A 16,479-nucleotide genomic window follows, 5' to 3' on the forward strand; every position below is an offset into this window, starting at 1 on the left:
ACAGACAACAATTTGAAAGTAATATTTCCATCATATTAAATTGACTACATTAAAAGGCTCATAGTTTCATAGGACAATGGTTAAATTATAGTGTAACTTCTATAACCAATAGATCTTATTTTTTCAAAGGCTAACATTATGGAGAAATTTTTACAACTTACTTGAGAGAAGTTGGATACGAAACTATTCTGTATAGTCCCAAAATTATTTAGAAGACAGGAAGAAAAAGCAAAGTGGTAAGTGTTTGACTGTTGGTGGCAGAGTAATAGAACTTTATTATTTTACTTTAAAATCTTGAATTACAAATTTGCTATAATAGAAAAAATTTGAGAAGGGATACTGATAAACTAGAAAGTATCACTTGAGAAGTTGAAAATTTAGAACAGAAACCTAGAAAACTCAGTTATCAGCTAGAGGAAAAGGTAAGTCAATTATTTACAAACACATTGTGATGTCATGAAATATACAACTAATGTGGGCGCACTCAAACCAGGTCCTGTGCTTAAACGGACTAAGACCCAGGTGCTAGCAAGCACCACAGCTTCAGTTTAAACTTAGGTTTTCTGGAGCTGGCTCAACCTTATATTACTATTCAGTCTGTCTCCTAAGCCAGAAATTTAAAATTTTCCCTACCACTCTAATTTTGGTTTCCTACCAGGAAACAGCAGCTAGGAAAGAAGACGGTGTTTCAGGAAGGTAGGATTATTGGACTAGAAGCTTTTAATATAAAGACACAGGATACAGTTGTTTCACAAAAAGATATATTTTCATGACTATTTACATTTTTCATATTTAAAGATTATCATACAACTGATACCTTCTGAAATGTTTTTTAAACTCTTTCCTATTTACACTTATACTTATCTGACATGAAATTAAAACTAAAAGGTCAAATACCTTGGTAGTAGAATGCAACCAACATAGCTAGGTCTCTTAAAATTTGCTTATCAACATTAGCGACAGTTACTAATAAATTATCATTTGTTTTAAAATCAGTAGTAATTTTAAACCATAAATAAGTGTGCTCTGTGCAATTTACAGGTTTAATATCCTGTGGATAATAAAAGCTGGTATATTGTCAGATTTGTACATTATTACTTTATCAAATAAGCTTTCCCAAAGAAGAAACTAGAAAAGCTTAGAGTAATATCCTAAGGTTCTCTGAAGAATTATCAAAGCTCTGCCTGCTTTACAGGAGGAGGTTCCAGTTTACGTGAGAGGGCAGTTAAAATCTGGTTGAATTTCTCATATCTTTCTATCTGATTCACTTGGGCGCCTTTGCTGCCCCATAGCAGTCGCATTTGAAATTCTGTCTTGAAGATTTCACTCATTTCTTCATCAGGTTGAAAACCTGAAACAAAGGAAGATGTTACGTCAGTTCTGCCTAAAACATAGTGTTGAACATAAACTGGTAACTTGCTTATTTTAAAGAGGGATCAAAATGAACTTCATTGTTTCTCAAAACTTTAAAAAATGGCTCCAAGGAAAATTAAAGGATCTTTTCTATATAGGGATGAGCAGAGCCACATCCTCTAGGCCCTAAACACCTACAGAGAAGAAACAGCATGTAAACTTACTAAAACGTGATAGAATAAAATTTGTGTGCACAACCCACTGTGGGCTGTAGGACTGTGGGAAGTAGTGTTCAAAGTATATTGCTTTTGTTTTTTTAAACAGCTTTATTGATGTATAACTTACGTGTTGATTGACCTATATTAACTGCACAGTTTGATTTAGAATAGGAAACTTAGGCAGTTGCACAGCCATTACCACCAATTTCAGAACACTCTCATCACCCTGGAAGTTCCCTAGGATCTGTTTGCAGTCAATCCTCTGTGTCCGCACCCAGACCCCAGCAACCACTGATCTTTTTGTTGTTATTTTGCCGTTTCTAGAAACTTATGTAAGTGGAGTCATATAATATGGACTTTTTTTGTTGTTAAGGTATTATTGATATACACTCTTATGAATGTTTCAAATGAAAAACAATGTGGTTACTACATTCACCTATAATATGGACTTTTAAATGTCTGCTCTCTTTCAGTTAGCATGCTTGAGATTATTCCATATTGTGTGTTATCAATAACTCATTTCTTTTTATTGCTGAGTAGTATTAAGTTAGATGGACATGCCACATTTTGTTTATTCACCAACTGATGGATATTTGGATTGTTTCTAGTTTCTGGCTCTAAGGAATGATGTGAACATGTCTGTGTGGACGTGTAAGTTTTCATTTCTCTAGGAGACAGATTACTGGGTCATGTGGTAAATACACATGTACTTTTAAAAACTATCAAACTTCTAAAATGTACCTTTTTATATTCTCACTAGCAACATATGAAGATTTCAGTTTCTCCACATTCTGCCAAATCTTAGTATTAATGTTCTTTTAAAATTAGATAGTATGTGGTAGTATTTCATTGTGGGTTAATGCTTTGAACATCTTTCCAAATAGTTATTTATTCAAATCATTTGTACCAATTTTATCTTCTCACTGAATTGTAACAGTTTTTTTTTTGTATGCTAGCTATAAATCTTTTATCAGTTCAAAGTTTAATAAGTATTTTCTTCTAATCTGTGGCTTTCCTTTTCACTTTCTTAGTGGAGGAAAACTTTAAATTTGATTTATCAATGTTTTCTGTTTTAATTCATGCTTTTTGTGTCCTAAGATACCCTCGCCTAACTCAAGGGCACAAAAACTTCTCCTGTTTTCTTATAGAAGCTTTATCTTTCAGCTCTTACATTTTAGGTGTGTGATCCATTTTGGATTAATTATTTTGTACAGTATGAGGTAAAGATTTTTTTTTTTTTTTTGCATATGATATCCAATAGTTCCAGCACCATTTGTCGAAAAGACTGTTCATTCCAATGAATTACTTCGGCACCTTGGTCAAAAATAAACTAGTCATATATGTGGACCTGTTTCTTGACACTCTCTTCTGTATAAGAGAAATCTGGTTTACTTCAGGTAGAGTGGACAAAACCTCCAGCCAAAGAGTCACAGGGGCCGTGTGATTCTTCTCATCCTTGATTAGTGCTGGAGGAGTCTGCCCTATCAATATATCCCACCATCTAGATAACAGGATCTTGGTAGTACAAGAAAAGCCTTCTAGTCCATCCTTCCATGTATCTTTGACAGGCAACTAACCAGAGACCAAATGATGACTCGCATACATTCATTGCATACATTCATAACATGCTTTGAGCCCCTACTGTGGGTAACTGCTGGGGATATGTTGGTAAGCAAATCTCTGCCCTTATGGGTTCACAGTCACTTCCAGCAATGGAAACTTACTATATAACCTGTAGCAGGATTAACTGAGAAGTACCATCAGATACTTTTAAAGTGGTTTGCTCTATAGAGCAACAGCCTAAAGCACACTTTTCTCAAAATCCATCTCAATATATTTTAGGCAATATCCAATGTAATATATTTATAGCCTTTGGATATAAGCAGGCATTCTAATATCTGGTGAGTTGAATTACATGCTCTTATGGTTTGAATCCTACACTCCTGACCCTGTAGAACATTCTGCGGACAAAGATGAAACAGGTATGTGGTTAACCTACAGCAATTACAGTGCAAATTATTTAGTTTTAGACTAAAAAGTTGTTCTAAAGCAACAACTTTTTATTAGTATGGGGCAGAAGAGGCCTGTTTTATTTCATATAGTTTGTTCTTTGTGGATCAATCTGTGGGCCCTCGAAAAATGTTTTAAATTATATAGTGAGGAAGAGAATATAGCCCTCTGTGACAACTGCTTTGGTAAAGCCTTCATTCTTGTAGTTGTAAGCTTTCAACTTTTCAGCTTTCCTCCACACAGACGCCAGATTTAAAACATAACTGACCATATATGACAACCATCCCATATTTAAAACCCTTCACTGGCTCTTCCTCAGCCACAGTTGTGCATGGAAGGCCTTCTACTGTATTGACCTCCTTCAGCTTAGTTGGCCATTCTTTAAGACACACTTTACAGTAATAAAAACCTAAGTACTTGTGGTTTGTATTTTTTTTTCAAGTTCTCAATACCTTTGCTTGTGCTGGACCCTCTAGAGCAGGGGAGCTTACTTCCCAGTATGAATGGGAAGAAATAGGAATAAAGATAGATGAAGTCAAATAAAATAGAACTCCAACTCCTGTTGTCCCATCACCTTTTCTAATAGTGATGATTAGAGGTACTAATGGTAGGCCAGCTGACCAATTCTTGATCTTTTCTGTCTATTCTGTATCACTGACACAACAGAACACATAAAAAGAAGGGAGGAACAGGGTCCTTAAGTCATTAATAGGAAGTATTGATCAATCATACAGGAAATGGAATTCCCATGCCTTAATCTTTCTAATTGAGAGCATCCATTCTCAATTCCTTCAATCCAATTACTACACAGAGTAGAGAGCAGCTTATAAAAAAACAGCACTTACCTTCTAGAATCCTCTCGGCATTTAACTGGTAACTGTTTGCAGCCTCTGCCATGAGTCGGGCTGTTGTCAGATGGTTCAGCATAATCTCACAGCTTTCATCATTTTTTTCCCACATGTCAGTTCCTTCAAAAGTGACAGCTTGGCGTTCCATCAAGGTCACAAGAGGCATCAGCAGTGGGACTGATACATTGTTTGGCAGAACACATGTGGACTCTGAAACAAGGGGTAAAACTTCCCATATCATATTTCTTTTCAGTTCAGCACAGATAGTGATGTTGGAGAATCCTGGACTCACCTACTCCCACAGATAAACCAAATCTGCTGCTAAATATAGAACAACTTCCTTTGGGAAAAAACAGAAAAATCCTAAAACCTGTTTATGCCCCTCCTATGCATCAGGCAAACAAGAGGAGGGGCTTATTGAAGTGGTAGGAAAGGCTAGAACACTCTTGCCAGAAACTCAGTACCTAGGAACTAAAAACCTGGAGCTTCTGCCTGAGGAGCAAAGAGCTGGAATCCCACACCAGACACCCAAACTTGTAAGACCTGCACCGGAGTGATGAGCCCACAAAACATCTAGTTTTAAAAACCAATAGTGCTCGTGTCCATGAGATCCATGGGGCTATAATGGTCTGAGAAACAGCTCTTGCAGGGCTTCTGTACTCAGACTCACATGCCCCAGTGTTCACAGAAGCTGACTGAAAGGTGTCCAGACTTTACCTGAATTAAGACTCATTTTTTTTTTTGCTAATCTTAAAGTGTTGGCCAAAGGACCAGGCATCTAATTTAGTACACATTTTTGCACTCACTACATTTTTGCATTTTCTCTCCGCCTCATGAATGCCATTTTTTTTTTAAGTTAGGAATTTTTTTTTTCCTTTCCTTTTCCCTTACAGATGATATCTATATGCTCTCTCTCCCCTCATTCCAGCTGACAGGTGCCATCTTCACTCTAGCCAGAGGCCACCATCTGTACCTCTCCCCCTGCCTCATTCCAGAGGGCACTATCTCCTAGAGGGAAGCTTTTACGCACATCTGCTGCCCTGGGTGTACCGTTTGATCACCTGGCTCTGGAGACCAGAGGGACTTGCGATCCTGTATCCCACAGGACTGTAACAACGGAGAGACAGTTCTTGGCCACCACCACTGGGGTACTGCATAGACAGCAACTGAACCTCCCCACCCCCATTCTTTCTTTGAAAGAGGCTAGTTGCTGGTCCAAGAGCTTTGGCCTGAGGGGCAGGCTTCAGGCTTGACACACAGCTAGGGGCCTATGGAGGTGCTTTCAGGGAACAAAGGCTAGGGAAAGCCATCTTTCCAGACTCCACCTGACTCAGTACAGCTTACTAGTATCTCCCAGAAAGGGGTTAATACACTCGTTTGGAGCCCTGATTTTTACAACTGTCACCCAGAAAACAACCACACACTGGTGGCTGGCGGGTCCTACAGCACTATATATCTTTGCACACTCTTTTAAAAGCTGATGCCTAGGGTCTAGGCTTCAATCAGTCTGAATCTAGCTGTTGACTGAGATCCTCTTTGGGACATGGACAAGTCTTTGCATATCATCAACTACTGGGAGGCATTAAAAATTGGCTGCTTGGATGATTATAAAGGTTTGAGAGGCAACCAAGAGCTAGGGCAAGGTTGAATGTAAGGTTCATCTCCTACATGAGGCCACTCCTTCAAGACTGGGAGAAGTGGCTGTTTTAACTAATGCATAGAAACCAACAGAGAATCAAGCAAAAGGAAGAAATGGAATATATTCCAAATGAAAGAACAGGATAAATCCTCAGAAAAAAAATCCTTCATGAAGCAGATAATTGACTTGATAGAGTTCAAGGTAATGGTCACAAAGGTGCTCACTGAACTTGGGAGAAAAATTGGGATTGAACACAGAACGTCAACAAAATAAGAAATACAAGAAAGTGCTAAATAGAAGTCAGAGCAAAAGAATACAGTACTTGAACTGGAAAACACTTGAAATGGATTCAAAAGACCAGATGAAGCAGAAGAAAGGATCAGTGAACTTGGAGGATAGGGCAATGAAACTCAGCAGAAAAAAGAAAAAAAAATGAAAAAAGTGAAGACAGTTTAAACGACTTATGGGACATCAAGTGGACTAACATACACATTATAGGGATTCCAGAAGAAGAGAAAGTTCAGAAAACTTTATTTGAAGAAACGATAGCTGAAAACTTACCAAATCTGGGGAGGGAAACTGATATCCAGATCTAGGAAGCCCACAGAGTTTCAAATAAGATGAACCCAAAGAGATCCACAGTAAGACACATTATAATTAAAATGCCAAAAGTTAAAGACAAGGAAAAAAATCATAAAAGCAGTGCAAGAAAAACAACTTGTAATGTCCAAGGGAACCCCCATAAGACTAACAGGTTTTTCAGCAGAAACTTTGTAGGTCAGAAGCAACCTGCATGTATATTCAAAAAAGCTAAAACAAAAATATTTCCAAGAAGAATTCTCTGTCTAGCAAAGTTACCATTCAAAACTGAAGGAGAGTTTTTCAGGCAAACAAAAGCTAAAGGAGTTCACCACTAAACCAGCCATACAAGAATTGTTAATGGGGACTCTTTAAACTTAACAGAAAGGGTGATAGTTAGTAATAAGAAAACATATACAAGTACAAATCTTACTGGTTAAGGTAAATATACAGTAAAGGTGGATAATCACAGAGCTTGTATGAAGTTTTTAAAAGATGAGTAGTAAAAATAACTACAATAAGGGATATACAGGATAAAAAGATGTAAAATATGACATCAAAAACAAAACATGGGGGTACTAAAAATGCAAAGCTTTAGAATGCATTCAAATTTAAGTTGATATCAACTTAAAATAGACTGTTATAAGTTGTTACATATAAATCTCACAGTACCAACAAAACAAAAATCTATACTAGATACACAAAAGAGAAAGAGAAAGGAATCTAAACATACTACCAAAGAAAGTTACTAAACAACAAAAGAAGTGAGCAAGAGAAGAAAGAACTACAAAACAGAAAACAGTGAAATTTTAAAAATGGCAGTAAGTACACCTAGCATAATTCCTTTAAATATAAAAGCACTAAATTCTCCAATTAAGACATACAATGGCTGAATGGATAAAAGACAAGACTCATCTTTATGGTGCCTCCAAGAGACTCACTTCAGAAGTAAGGACACACATAGGGTGAAAGTGAAGGAATAGAAAAAAGATATTCTGTGCAAATGGAAACTAAAAGAAAACTAGAGTAGTTACAGCAGACAAAATAGACTTTAAAACAAAGATTGTTATAAAAGGGCATTACATCATGATAAAGAACCAATCCAACAAGGGGATGTAGTATTTGTAAAGATTTATGTACCTAACATAAGAGCACCTAAATATATAAAGCAAATATAAACAGACACAAAGGGAGAAATAAAGAGCAATACAATAATAATAGGTGTCTTTAGTAATGTACCTACATCAACAGATAGATCATCCAGACAGAAAATCAGTAAGAAATCATTGGCCTTAAATGTTAGACCAGATGGACTAAACAGATATATATATAGAATATTCCAATGAAAGCGACAGAATACACGCTCTTCTCAAGTACACATGGGACATGCATCTTCTCAACCACAATGGTATGAAACTAGAAATCAGAAGAAGAAATGTGGAAAATTCAAAAATATATGGAGATTAAACAATATGCTGCTGAACAACCAATGAGTCAAAAAAGAAAAGAGAAATTTTAAAAATACTTTGAGACAAATATAAATGGAAACACAACATACCAAAACTTATGGCACGTGGCAAAAGCAGTTCTAAGAAGGAAGTTCAGAGTGATAAATACCTACATCAGTAAACAAGAAAAATCTCAATCTAATTCTACACCTCAAAGAATTAGAAGAAGCACAAATGAACCTCAAAGTTAGTAGAAGGAAGGAATAACAGAGTGGAAATAAACAGAGACCACTTACATGCCAACAAATTGGACAACCTAGAAGAAATTGATAATTTTCTAGAAACACACTGCCTAACAAGACTGAATAATGAAGATACAGAAAACTTGAACAGATGGGTTACTAGTGGAAAGACTGAATTCATAATTTAAAAAATCTCCCAACAAACACCAGGTGGCTTCACTGGTAAATTCTACCGAAGTAAATTAATACCAATCCTTAAACTCTTCCAAAAAATAGAAGAGGAGGAAACACTTCCAAACTCATTACCACCATTACCCTGATAACAAAACCAGATAGGGATGCAACAAGAAAAGAAAATTACAGGCCAGTATCCTGGGTAAGCATAGATGTAAAAATCCTAACAATATGTTAGCAAACTGCATTCAACAATATGTTAAAAGGATCACACACTAGGATCAAGTGGGATTAATTTCAGGGACACAAGGATAGTTTAACATCTGCAAATCAATATGATACACCACATTAACAAAATGAATAAAAATCATATAAACTCAACAGATAGAGAAAAAGCTTTTGACAAAGTTCAACATCCAACTATAAAAACTCAAGAGATGGTATAGAGGGAATGTACCTTAACATAATAAAGGCCATATATCTCAAGCCCACAGCTCCATCACATTCAATGGTAAAAAGCTGAAAGCTTTTCCTCTAAGATCAGGAACAAGGATGTCCACTCTTGCTACTTTTATTCAGCATAGTATGTCCTAGACAGTGCAATTGGGCAAGAAAAAGAAAAGCATCTATGTTGGAAAGGAAATAGTAAAAGAGTCACTATTTGCAAATCACATGATATTATATGTAGAAAACTAAAAAGTCCAAAAACTGTTAGAATAAATGAATTCAGAATCAATATATAGAGAGATTGGTTGCATTTCTATACATTAATAACAAACTATCAGATAAATAAAAACAATTCCATTTACAATTGCATCAAAAAGAATAAAATACCAAGGGATAAATTCAAAGTGAAAGACCTGTACACTGAAAACTGTAAGACACTGATGAAAGAAATGGAAAAAGACAAATGGAAAGATATTTCATACTCATAGACTGGAAGAATTAATATTGTGAAAATGGCCATATTATCCAAAGCAATCTACAGATCCAATGCAATCCTTATCAAATTTCAGTGGCATTTTTCACAGAAATAGAACAAACAATCCAAAAATTTGTATGGAACCACAAGACTCCAAATAGCCAAAACAATCTTGAGAAAGAAGATCAAAGCTTTAGATATACTTCCTGATTTCAAACTATATTACAAAGCTATAGTAATCAAAACAGAATGGTACTGACAAAAACAGTCAGTACACCAACAGAACAGAATAGAGAGCCCAGAAATAAATACACACATAATATGATCAATTCACAACAAAGGAGCCAAGAATATATAATGGCAAAAGGACAGTATCCTCAATAAATGGTATTGGGAAAACTGGCCAGCCACATGAAGCTGGACCACTGTCCTACACATCATGCACAAAAAAATCAACTCAAAATGGATTAAAAACTTGAGTGTAACACCTGAGACCATGAAACTCCTAGCAGAAAATATAGATGGTAGGCTCTTTGACATTGGTCTTGGTGATGATTTTCTGGATCTTACACCAAAAGCAAAGGCAAAAAATATAAACAAGTGGGACTACATCAAACTATAAAGCTGCACAGCAAAGGAAACATTAACAAAATGAAAAGGCAACCTACTGAATATTTGTAAATCATGTATCTGATAAGGGGTTAACATCCAAAATACATAAAGAACTCATGTACTCTATGGAAGAAAAAAATCCAATCCCATTAAAAAATGGGCAGAGGATCTCAATAGACATTTCTCCAAAGAAGACATACAGATGGCCAACAAGCACATGAAAAGGTGCTGAACTGAACATCAGGAAAATGCAAATCAAAACCACAGTGAGATATCACCTTACACCTATTGGGATGGCTAGTATCAAAAAAGACAAGAAATAACAAGTGTTAGTGAGGATGTGCAGGGAAAGGGAATGTAAACTGGTACACCCACTATGGAGAACAGCATGGAGATACCTCAAAAAACTAAAATAGAAATACCATATGATAGTAGCAATTCCACTTCTGGGTATTTATCTGAAGAAAATGAAAATTCTCAAAAAGCTATCTGCATCCCCATGTTCACTGCACCACTGTTTATAATATCCAAGCTACAGAAACAAGCTAAAATATCCGTCAATGGATAACTGGATAAAGAAAACATGTTATGTGTGTGTGTGTGTGTGTGTGTGTGTGTGTGTGTATATATATGTATGATATATATGTATATGTGTATATATATTATATACACTATATATTTAGCCATAAAAAAATGAAATCCTGCCATTTGCAATAACATGTATGGACCTTGAGGGCATTGTGCTAAGGAAATAAGTCAGACAAAAAGGTAAATATCATATGATCTCATTTATATGTTGAATCTGCAAAAACAAAAATAAAAATACACAAAAAAACAAAAACTAAGCTCTTGTATATAGAGAACAGATTGGTGGTTGCCTGAGGTGGGAGGGGTGGGGGTAGGTGAAATGGGTGAAGGGGATCAAAAAGGTACAAATTCCCAGTTAGAAAATGAGTAAGTCATGGGGTGTAATGTACAGTGTTGTGACTATAGTTATTAATACTACACATTTGAAAGTAGCTAGAAGAGTGGATCTTAAAAATTATCATCATGAGGAAAATTTTTTAACTATGAACGGTGATGAATGTTATTAACTGGACTTATTATGGTGATCACTTTGCAATATATACCAATATTGAATCATCACATTGTACACTTGAAACTAATATTATACATATTATACCTCTATTTAAAAAAGTAAAGCACAGAACAAGGAGACTATTCTAGCAACTGCAGACCTTCTATAAGAGATGCTGTCATCTGATAAAAGCTGTGATGACCTATCAATGAGCCTGCAGATAACTCAGGGTCTATGCCCTGCTAACTGCTTCAGTCATCAGGGCAGAGTCCACCAAACAGCCTTACAGACACCAACAGGCAGCACCACGCCCATGTGTGCTGACCCTGTGTGCTCACCTCTGCCTTCGTGCAGGACTTTACTGAATGGCTTCAGCTGCTTCTCATACAGGATGGCCGTTTGGGTGTACTGGTGCCTCAGGGTGGTCCACGTTTTCTCTAACCTTGTGATCTGGAAGAAAGAAAAGTGTTATCATTTTGGAAAAGGCACTTTTGAAAATACAAAGGTCAAAGCAATTGAAAGGAGTGTACAGAGAAAAGCTAATCCCCCAACCTGCCTTTCTTCTGCATTGCTCTAAGGCCTGCTGCAGAGACAGGACAGCTCATCAGTCGTGTGTGTGTGTGTGTGTGTACACTCATCCACCTTTTAAAATAAATGCATATCATACTATACACATTTTTCTGTTCCTTGCTTGGAAATCATTCCATATAAGTACATATACAACAGCGGAGAACAGCCTTATTTTGTTAAACTTCTGTATAATATTTCACTTTATGGATAAACTACAGTTTAACTAGTCTCCTATAAATAAGAGTTTTAAATATATTTCTATTACAAAATTAAAAATTGTAAAGACTTTGGGCAGAAATTTGAAGAATTTCATTTAATTCTCCCAATGCCCTATGAAGCAGTTATGCTGATCTCATTTTATAGGTTAGAAAACAGAAGACATAGGTATCTTGCTCAAGGTTTCACAGCTGGTAAGTGGCATTTATGAGATTCATTCCCTTGGCCTCTAGTCCCAGAGGGAGATGAGAAGGAATCGGCACCAGCAGGTCTGCTGGGAAGGCAAGGACACAGGCTGGTCTCCCTCTGGCCCCACCATGCTGCTCTCTCTTCTCACTGTCCCCTTCTCTTCACCTCTCTGAAGCATCTGCCTTTCTTCAAGCAGCCCTGGCCTCTCATGTAGGCCCATCTCCTGGATGCTTTCTGGCACCAGAAGCTGAGAAGTGAAGGCACACGTGCCCATAGTATAGAGGCAGGTTTGGAGGTTGACACACAGAAATGATGTCTCTTGGGTTTTCCCTGGATCTGCCACTTCCCTCCCCAGGCTGTGCCCTGGCTCACCTCAAGTTTCTAAACACTCTGGAAGACTGTGTGCCCCCACTTCTGAGGTGCTCCAGATGGGAAGAGTCTGAGCTGCTGGAGGGGAGGGAGCTGCCTACAAATGCATGTTAAGGTGCTCTGGGAGAAGTCCCTAATCACTGAGTTTGATGTCATGAACAGCAACCAAGTGATCCCACAAAACATCCCCTTCTCTCAGAGGCACTCTGGGCTGGAGAGCTATACACACAGCTCAGCCTGTTGGCTCAGTCTTCAAAATGATAGGCAGTTTCAGATAATAGGAAATGAATATGATGCAAAATTAAAACATCTAAAAAATGAAAAGTTAACTCCTATTATTATAAAAGTTAGTATATCATGAAAATATAAACTTGCCTATTTCAAATACAGATTCTACATAATTCCAGTACATCTAAACGTTTTGAAAGCTGTTAGAATGTTATAATTGCAACTGACTGCCTAAGATGGTGAAGGCACTAAGTTGTTCAGTTTTTTTGTTTTTAAGGTGACCTTGCTTTAATGCAAGGAAATGATATTCCTAACATACTCTGGCTTGCAAGACATGTGAGTGTGGCTGTCTTCCCCAGTAGCAGTGCTCAATTCTCAGTACCCAGTAGGATTTTAGAGACAATCCATGGCTATGAAATAGTCAGGCTAAATGACCAGTGACTTTGGTGGTACTGGTTGCACACTGGGCTTGCAGGACCGTAATCCCGTACTTAACATCCTCCAAGCACCTAGGACTTGGCAAAACAGAAAAGGGAAAGCTGACAGCAATCAAGACAACGGGATGACTTTTCTCAATGAGGTCCATTTGACATCAAATACAGGTTTTTCAGGTTTGACATGCATCCTAAAAACAGCCCACCAAAGCAGATAAATTCAAATGCCCAGTTTCAGAAACTCTAATTAGAGGGTTATTTGGGCATTGGGCCAGGAATCAATTTTTTAACAGGAGAGTTTGTTTTAGGTGATATGAGGAACATATTAAGATAAATAACATTCTAGGGATTCTCAGGTGGAAAGTCCCCAAATGCCGAGTCACTGCCTCAAAGTGCCCACATGCCTGGTGGCCCAGACAGCAGCAATCTCTTTCTTATATGACATACTTTAGCCAGACATATCATCCTAATAGGTTTCTCAGGAATACTGGTTGTTCTTGCGGATGACTCTCCTTATTGTACATCAAAGAGAAAGCGTGGGCTGTCAGCAATTACCCACTGTTATTAAAAACAGAGCCGAATACTTAGGACACTTCACTCGGTTGCCCCCCCATCCAGCACCTTTCAATAAGATTCAATTTACCTTTTGAGATTGACTAAAATAGCTTGTGATTTGCTAAGCATGGACTCACAGATCACTTTGCAAAATGTTAAGTACACACAGGCCTGCTGAGCTGCACAAAGCAAGTAGAAATTTACCTGTGGCATTTCCAGGGCTTTCATGATGGCCGAGAAAGAATAGAGGTCCCCCATGGAGTCTTTCAGTTCCACTGCCACCTGGATGATCCTATTGAGGGTGGCTGCTCGGTCCTCCAAAGTGCCCGTGCAGCCCAGAATGTCCACTGCAATGCCGATGGCCATTGTGTTGTGTCTGAGAGGGAGATGAGCAGTCAGTCTCAGGGTCAACAGGACTGGGAGGAAGTGGAACCAAACCGGCCAGGAAAAGGACTAGCTTTGCATCACTTGCAGCTATCACCTGAGACATGCTGGCAGCTCAGAGAGCTTGGTTGTCGATTTCAACAGTGAGATCCCCTCCCCACTGCAGACTGCAGCAGGACCCAGGCTAGGCCTCAGAGGGTGCACTATGCAGAGTCAAAAAGGACAGCTGCCCCAGGACAGGCACATTCACTCCTGGACTAGGGAGCAGGAAGAAGGTCCTCCTGGTGTGAAGCTACTCAGAAGTGCACATGCTCCCTGTACCTTTCACCATGAGAGGCCCAAGGAGATGCCTGGTTCCCCCAACACAGGAGCCCCCTCCTCAGGGAAGCTGTGGGCCACCTCCACTGAGGCCCGTGGAGTGGGGAGTGGAAGGGGTAGGAAGATGAGAGAATATGCTTGACACAGGAAGACATGGATGTCAGACAATGGCAGTAATGAGGAGCTAAGACTGATATGTCTGCTGCTGTGGTCAAAAGGCCAGAAAGTGAATGGAGAGGTGGACAAAGACTGAATAGCTGACCGGCAGGAATTTTCCCTGTAAGGTCAGACCCTAATAAAATCAAAATCTTTTATCTGCCAACAATCCTCCCTTTTCTCTTCATCAAGTACACGGGTCATCCTCATAGACCCAGAACAGGAAGCAAGAGTGATCTTTTCTCTACACAACAATGAGACTAATATGAACAGGGTGGCAGGCAGCACTGTAATCCCTTTCCTTTCCTCTGTAAGTTAGGGCCAAGGAGTGGACTGAATTGGGCTGGAATGACTTTGCATTTCTTCCAGGCTGCAGTACAAGTGCTGGAGATGAAACCCCACAGCTATAGCCACTAATGTACAGTGTGCCCTTGAAACTCTGGGGTCCCCTTGTCCTGAAAGTTCACTGCTAAGGATTTGACTCCACCCACGGTTTCTGAGGCTGCATATGTTGTTCTCCCTTTGCTTAAGCCAAGGGTAGCATGATTCTTCTAGAGCCTAGCATTATGAGTTTCTCCAATAATGCTTCTCTGCTTCTCTGATGTGGTTGTGTATGTCCATGTATATGGTGCTTATTTGCAGTGATCATGGGCTGTTACCTGACTGCTCCACTCCTTGATTTCCTTATCTATAAAATGGGAACAAGGGTTATTGTGAGAAACAGAGATGGCATGTTAAAGCACCATGACTGGGAGGTGCTTCTCAAACGGGAGCTGTGGCAGTTTTTTCTATGCACATATCTGTCCCTCTGTATCTTGGTCTATTTTGCCTCTTTTGTCTTGAGCTCTTTTTCTTTATCTCCTCTTCCTGATTTCTTTCTCAATTAATGGATCATAGACTTAAAGTATATTTTTAGGGACAGGAGCCAAGACGGCAGCATGAGTAGGGCAGTGGAAATCTCCTCCCAAAAACATATATTTTTGAAAATACAACAGATGCAACTATTCCTAAAAGAGAGACCAGTGGATACAGTACAACAGCCAGGCTACATCTACATCTGTGAGAACTCAGCATCACACGAAGGGGGTAAGACAAGCTGTGGCCCGGCAGGACCCGAGCAGCCCCCCACCCCAGCTCCCCAGTGGGAAGAAAGGAGTCGGAGCAGGGAGGGAGTGGGAGCCCAGGACTGCTAAACAACCAGCTCTAGTAATCTGCACTGGGAGTGCAGACACACGGTGCATGGTGTGCTGGATATTAGAGAAATGGAAAAGCAAAACCTGCAAGCAGGTCGCCACAACTGGCTCCCCTGGGACAAAAGAAAAGCGAGTGCTTTTTGAAAGTCTTAAAGGGACAGGGACCCTGGAGCTGAACGAACTCGTTCTGGCACACTCAGCCCAGCAGCTGGGAATCCCAGGGAACTCTAGGCGACCTAACCCCCTGGGAGGCAGCACAGCTCTGAAGCCCCTCACGCGATAAGCAGCCTGCCAGTCATTCCCCTGGCCGGTGTGGATCCCGACACAGCAGCCTGGTAGCGGAAGAGCGGCTGCGTGCACCCATGGTGGGGAGCGGCCACGTGCACCCGTGGCAGCAGCACCAGAGGGGCCAGGAAGAGGCCCACATGCGCAAGTGGCAGTGGTGGTGGAGCGGCCCGGGAGCAGCCACACCCCCAGCAGCTGCCCAGAATCTCCTCCTGGCACACAGCTGCCCGGGCCAGACCCAAAGGCCGCCGCTAGCATGCAGCTGCCCAGTGGGGACGCTGCTCTCACAGAAGAGCACACCCGGTGCGACTGCCACTCCCCGCAAGGCTCTGCGCTACCCTGATGGAGACCCCACCCACAGCAGCTTAGGGGATTAACCTGAACGCTGCTGCAGGAGTGCAGGTAACTGACACAGGCAGCAGAGAAGGGCAAGGCGACCAGCAAGCAGGAAAGGACTTT

At 39.6% G+C, this 16,479-nt stretch overlaps 1 protein-coding gene across 5 annotated transcripts in view; it reads right to left on the reverse strand.

The window, feature by feature from the left end:
- Positions 1-744: 744 nt before the first annotated feature.
- BCAR3 (BCAR3 adaptor protein, NSP family member) overlaps positions 745-16,479 on the reverse strand; it is a 114,438-nt gene continuing 98,703 nt past the window's right edge. For 3 of the 5 annotated variants that reach the window (XM_036906519.2, XM_036906518.2, XM_036906521.2), the window contains 4 exons: positions 13,889-14,060; positions 11,462-11,573; positions 4,427-4,657; positions 745-1,351 (listed from right to left, as the gene is read on the reverse strand). In XM_036906519.2, the coding sequence (XP_036762414.2) occupies positions 1,173-1,351; positions 4,427-4,657; positions 11,462-11,573; positions 13,889-14,060 (694 nt within the window). In that variant the 3' untranslated portion in view covers positions 745-1,172. The remainder of the gene's footprint in view (positions 1,352-4,426; positions 4,658-11,461; positions 11,574-13,888; positions 14,061-16,479) is intronic. The other 2 variants (XM_036906520.2, XM_036906522.2) reach the window with 1 other exon arrangement.

The sequence above is a fragment of the Manis pentadactyla genome, chromosome 4 (assembly GCF_030020395.1).
Source record: "Manis pentadactyla isolate mManPen7 chromosome 4, mManPen7.hap1, whole genome shotgun sequence".
NCBI classification, from domain to species: domain Eukaryota; kingdom Metazoa; phylum Chordata; class Mammalia; order Pholidota; family Manidae; genus Manis; species Manis pentadactyla.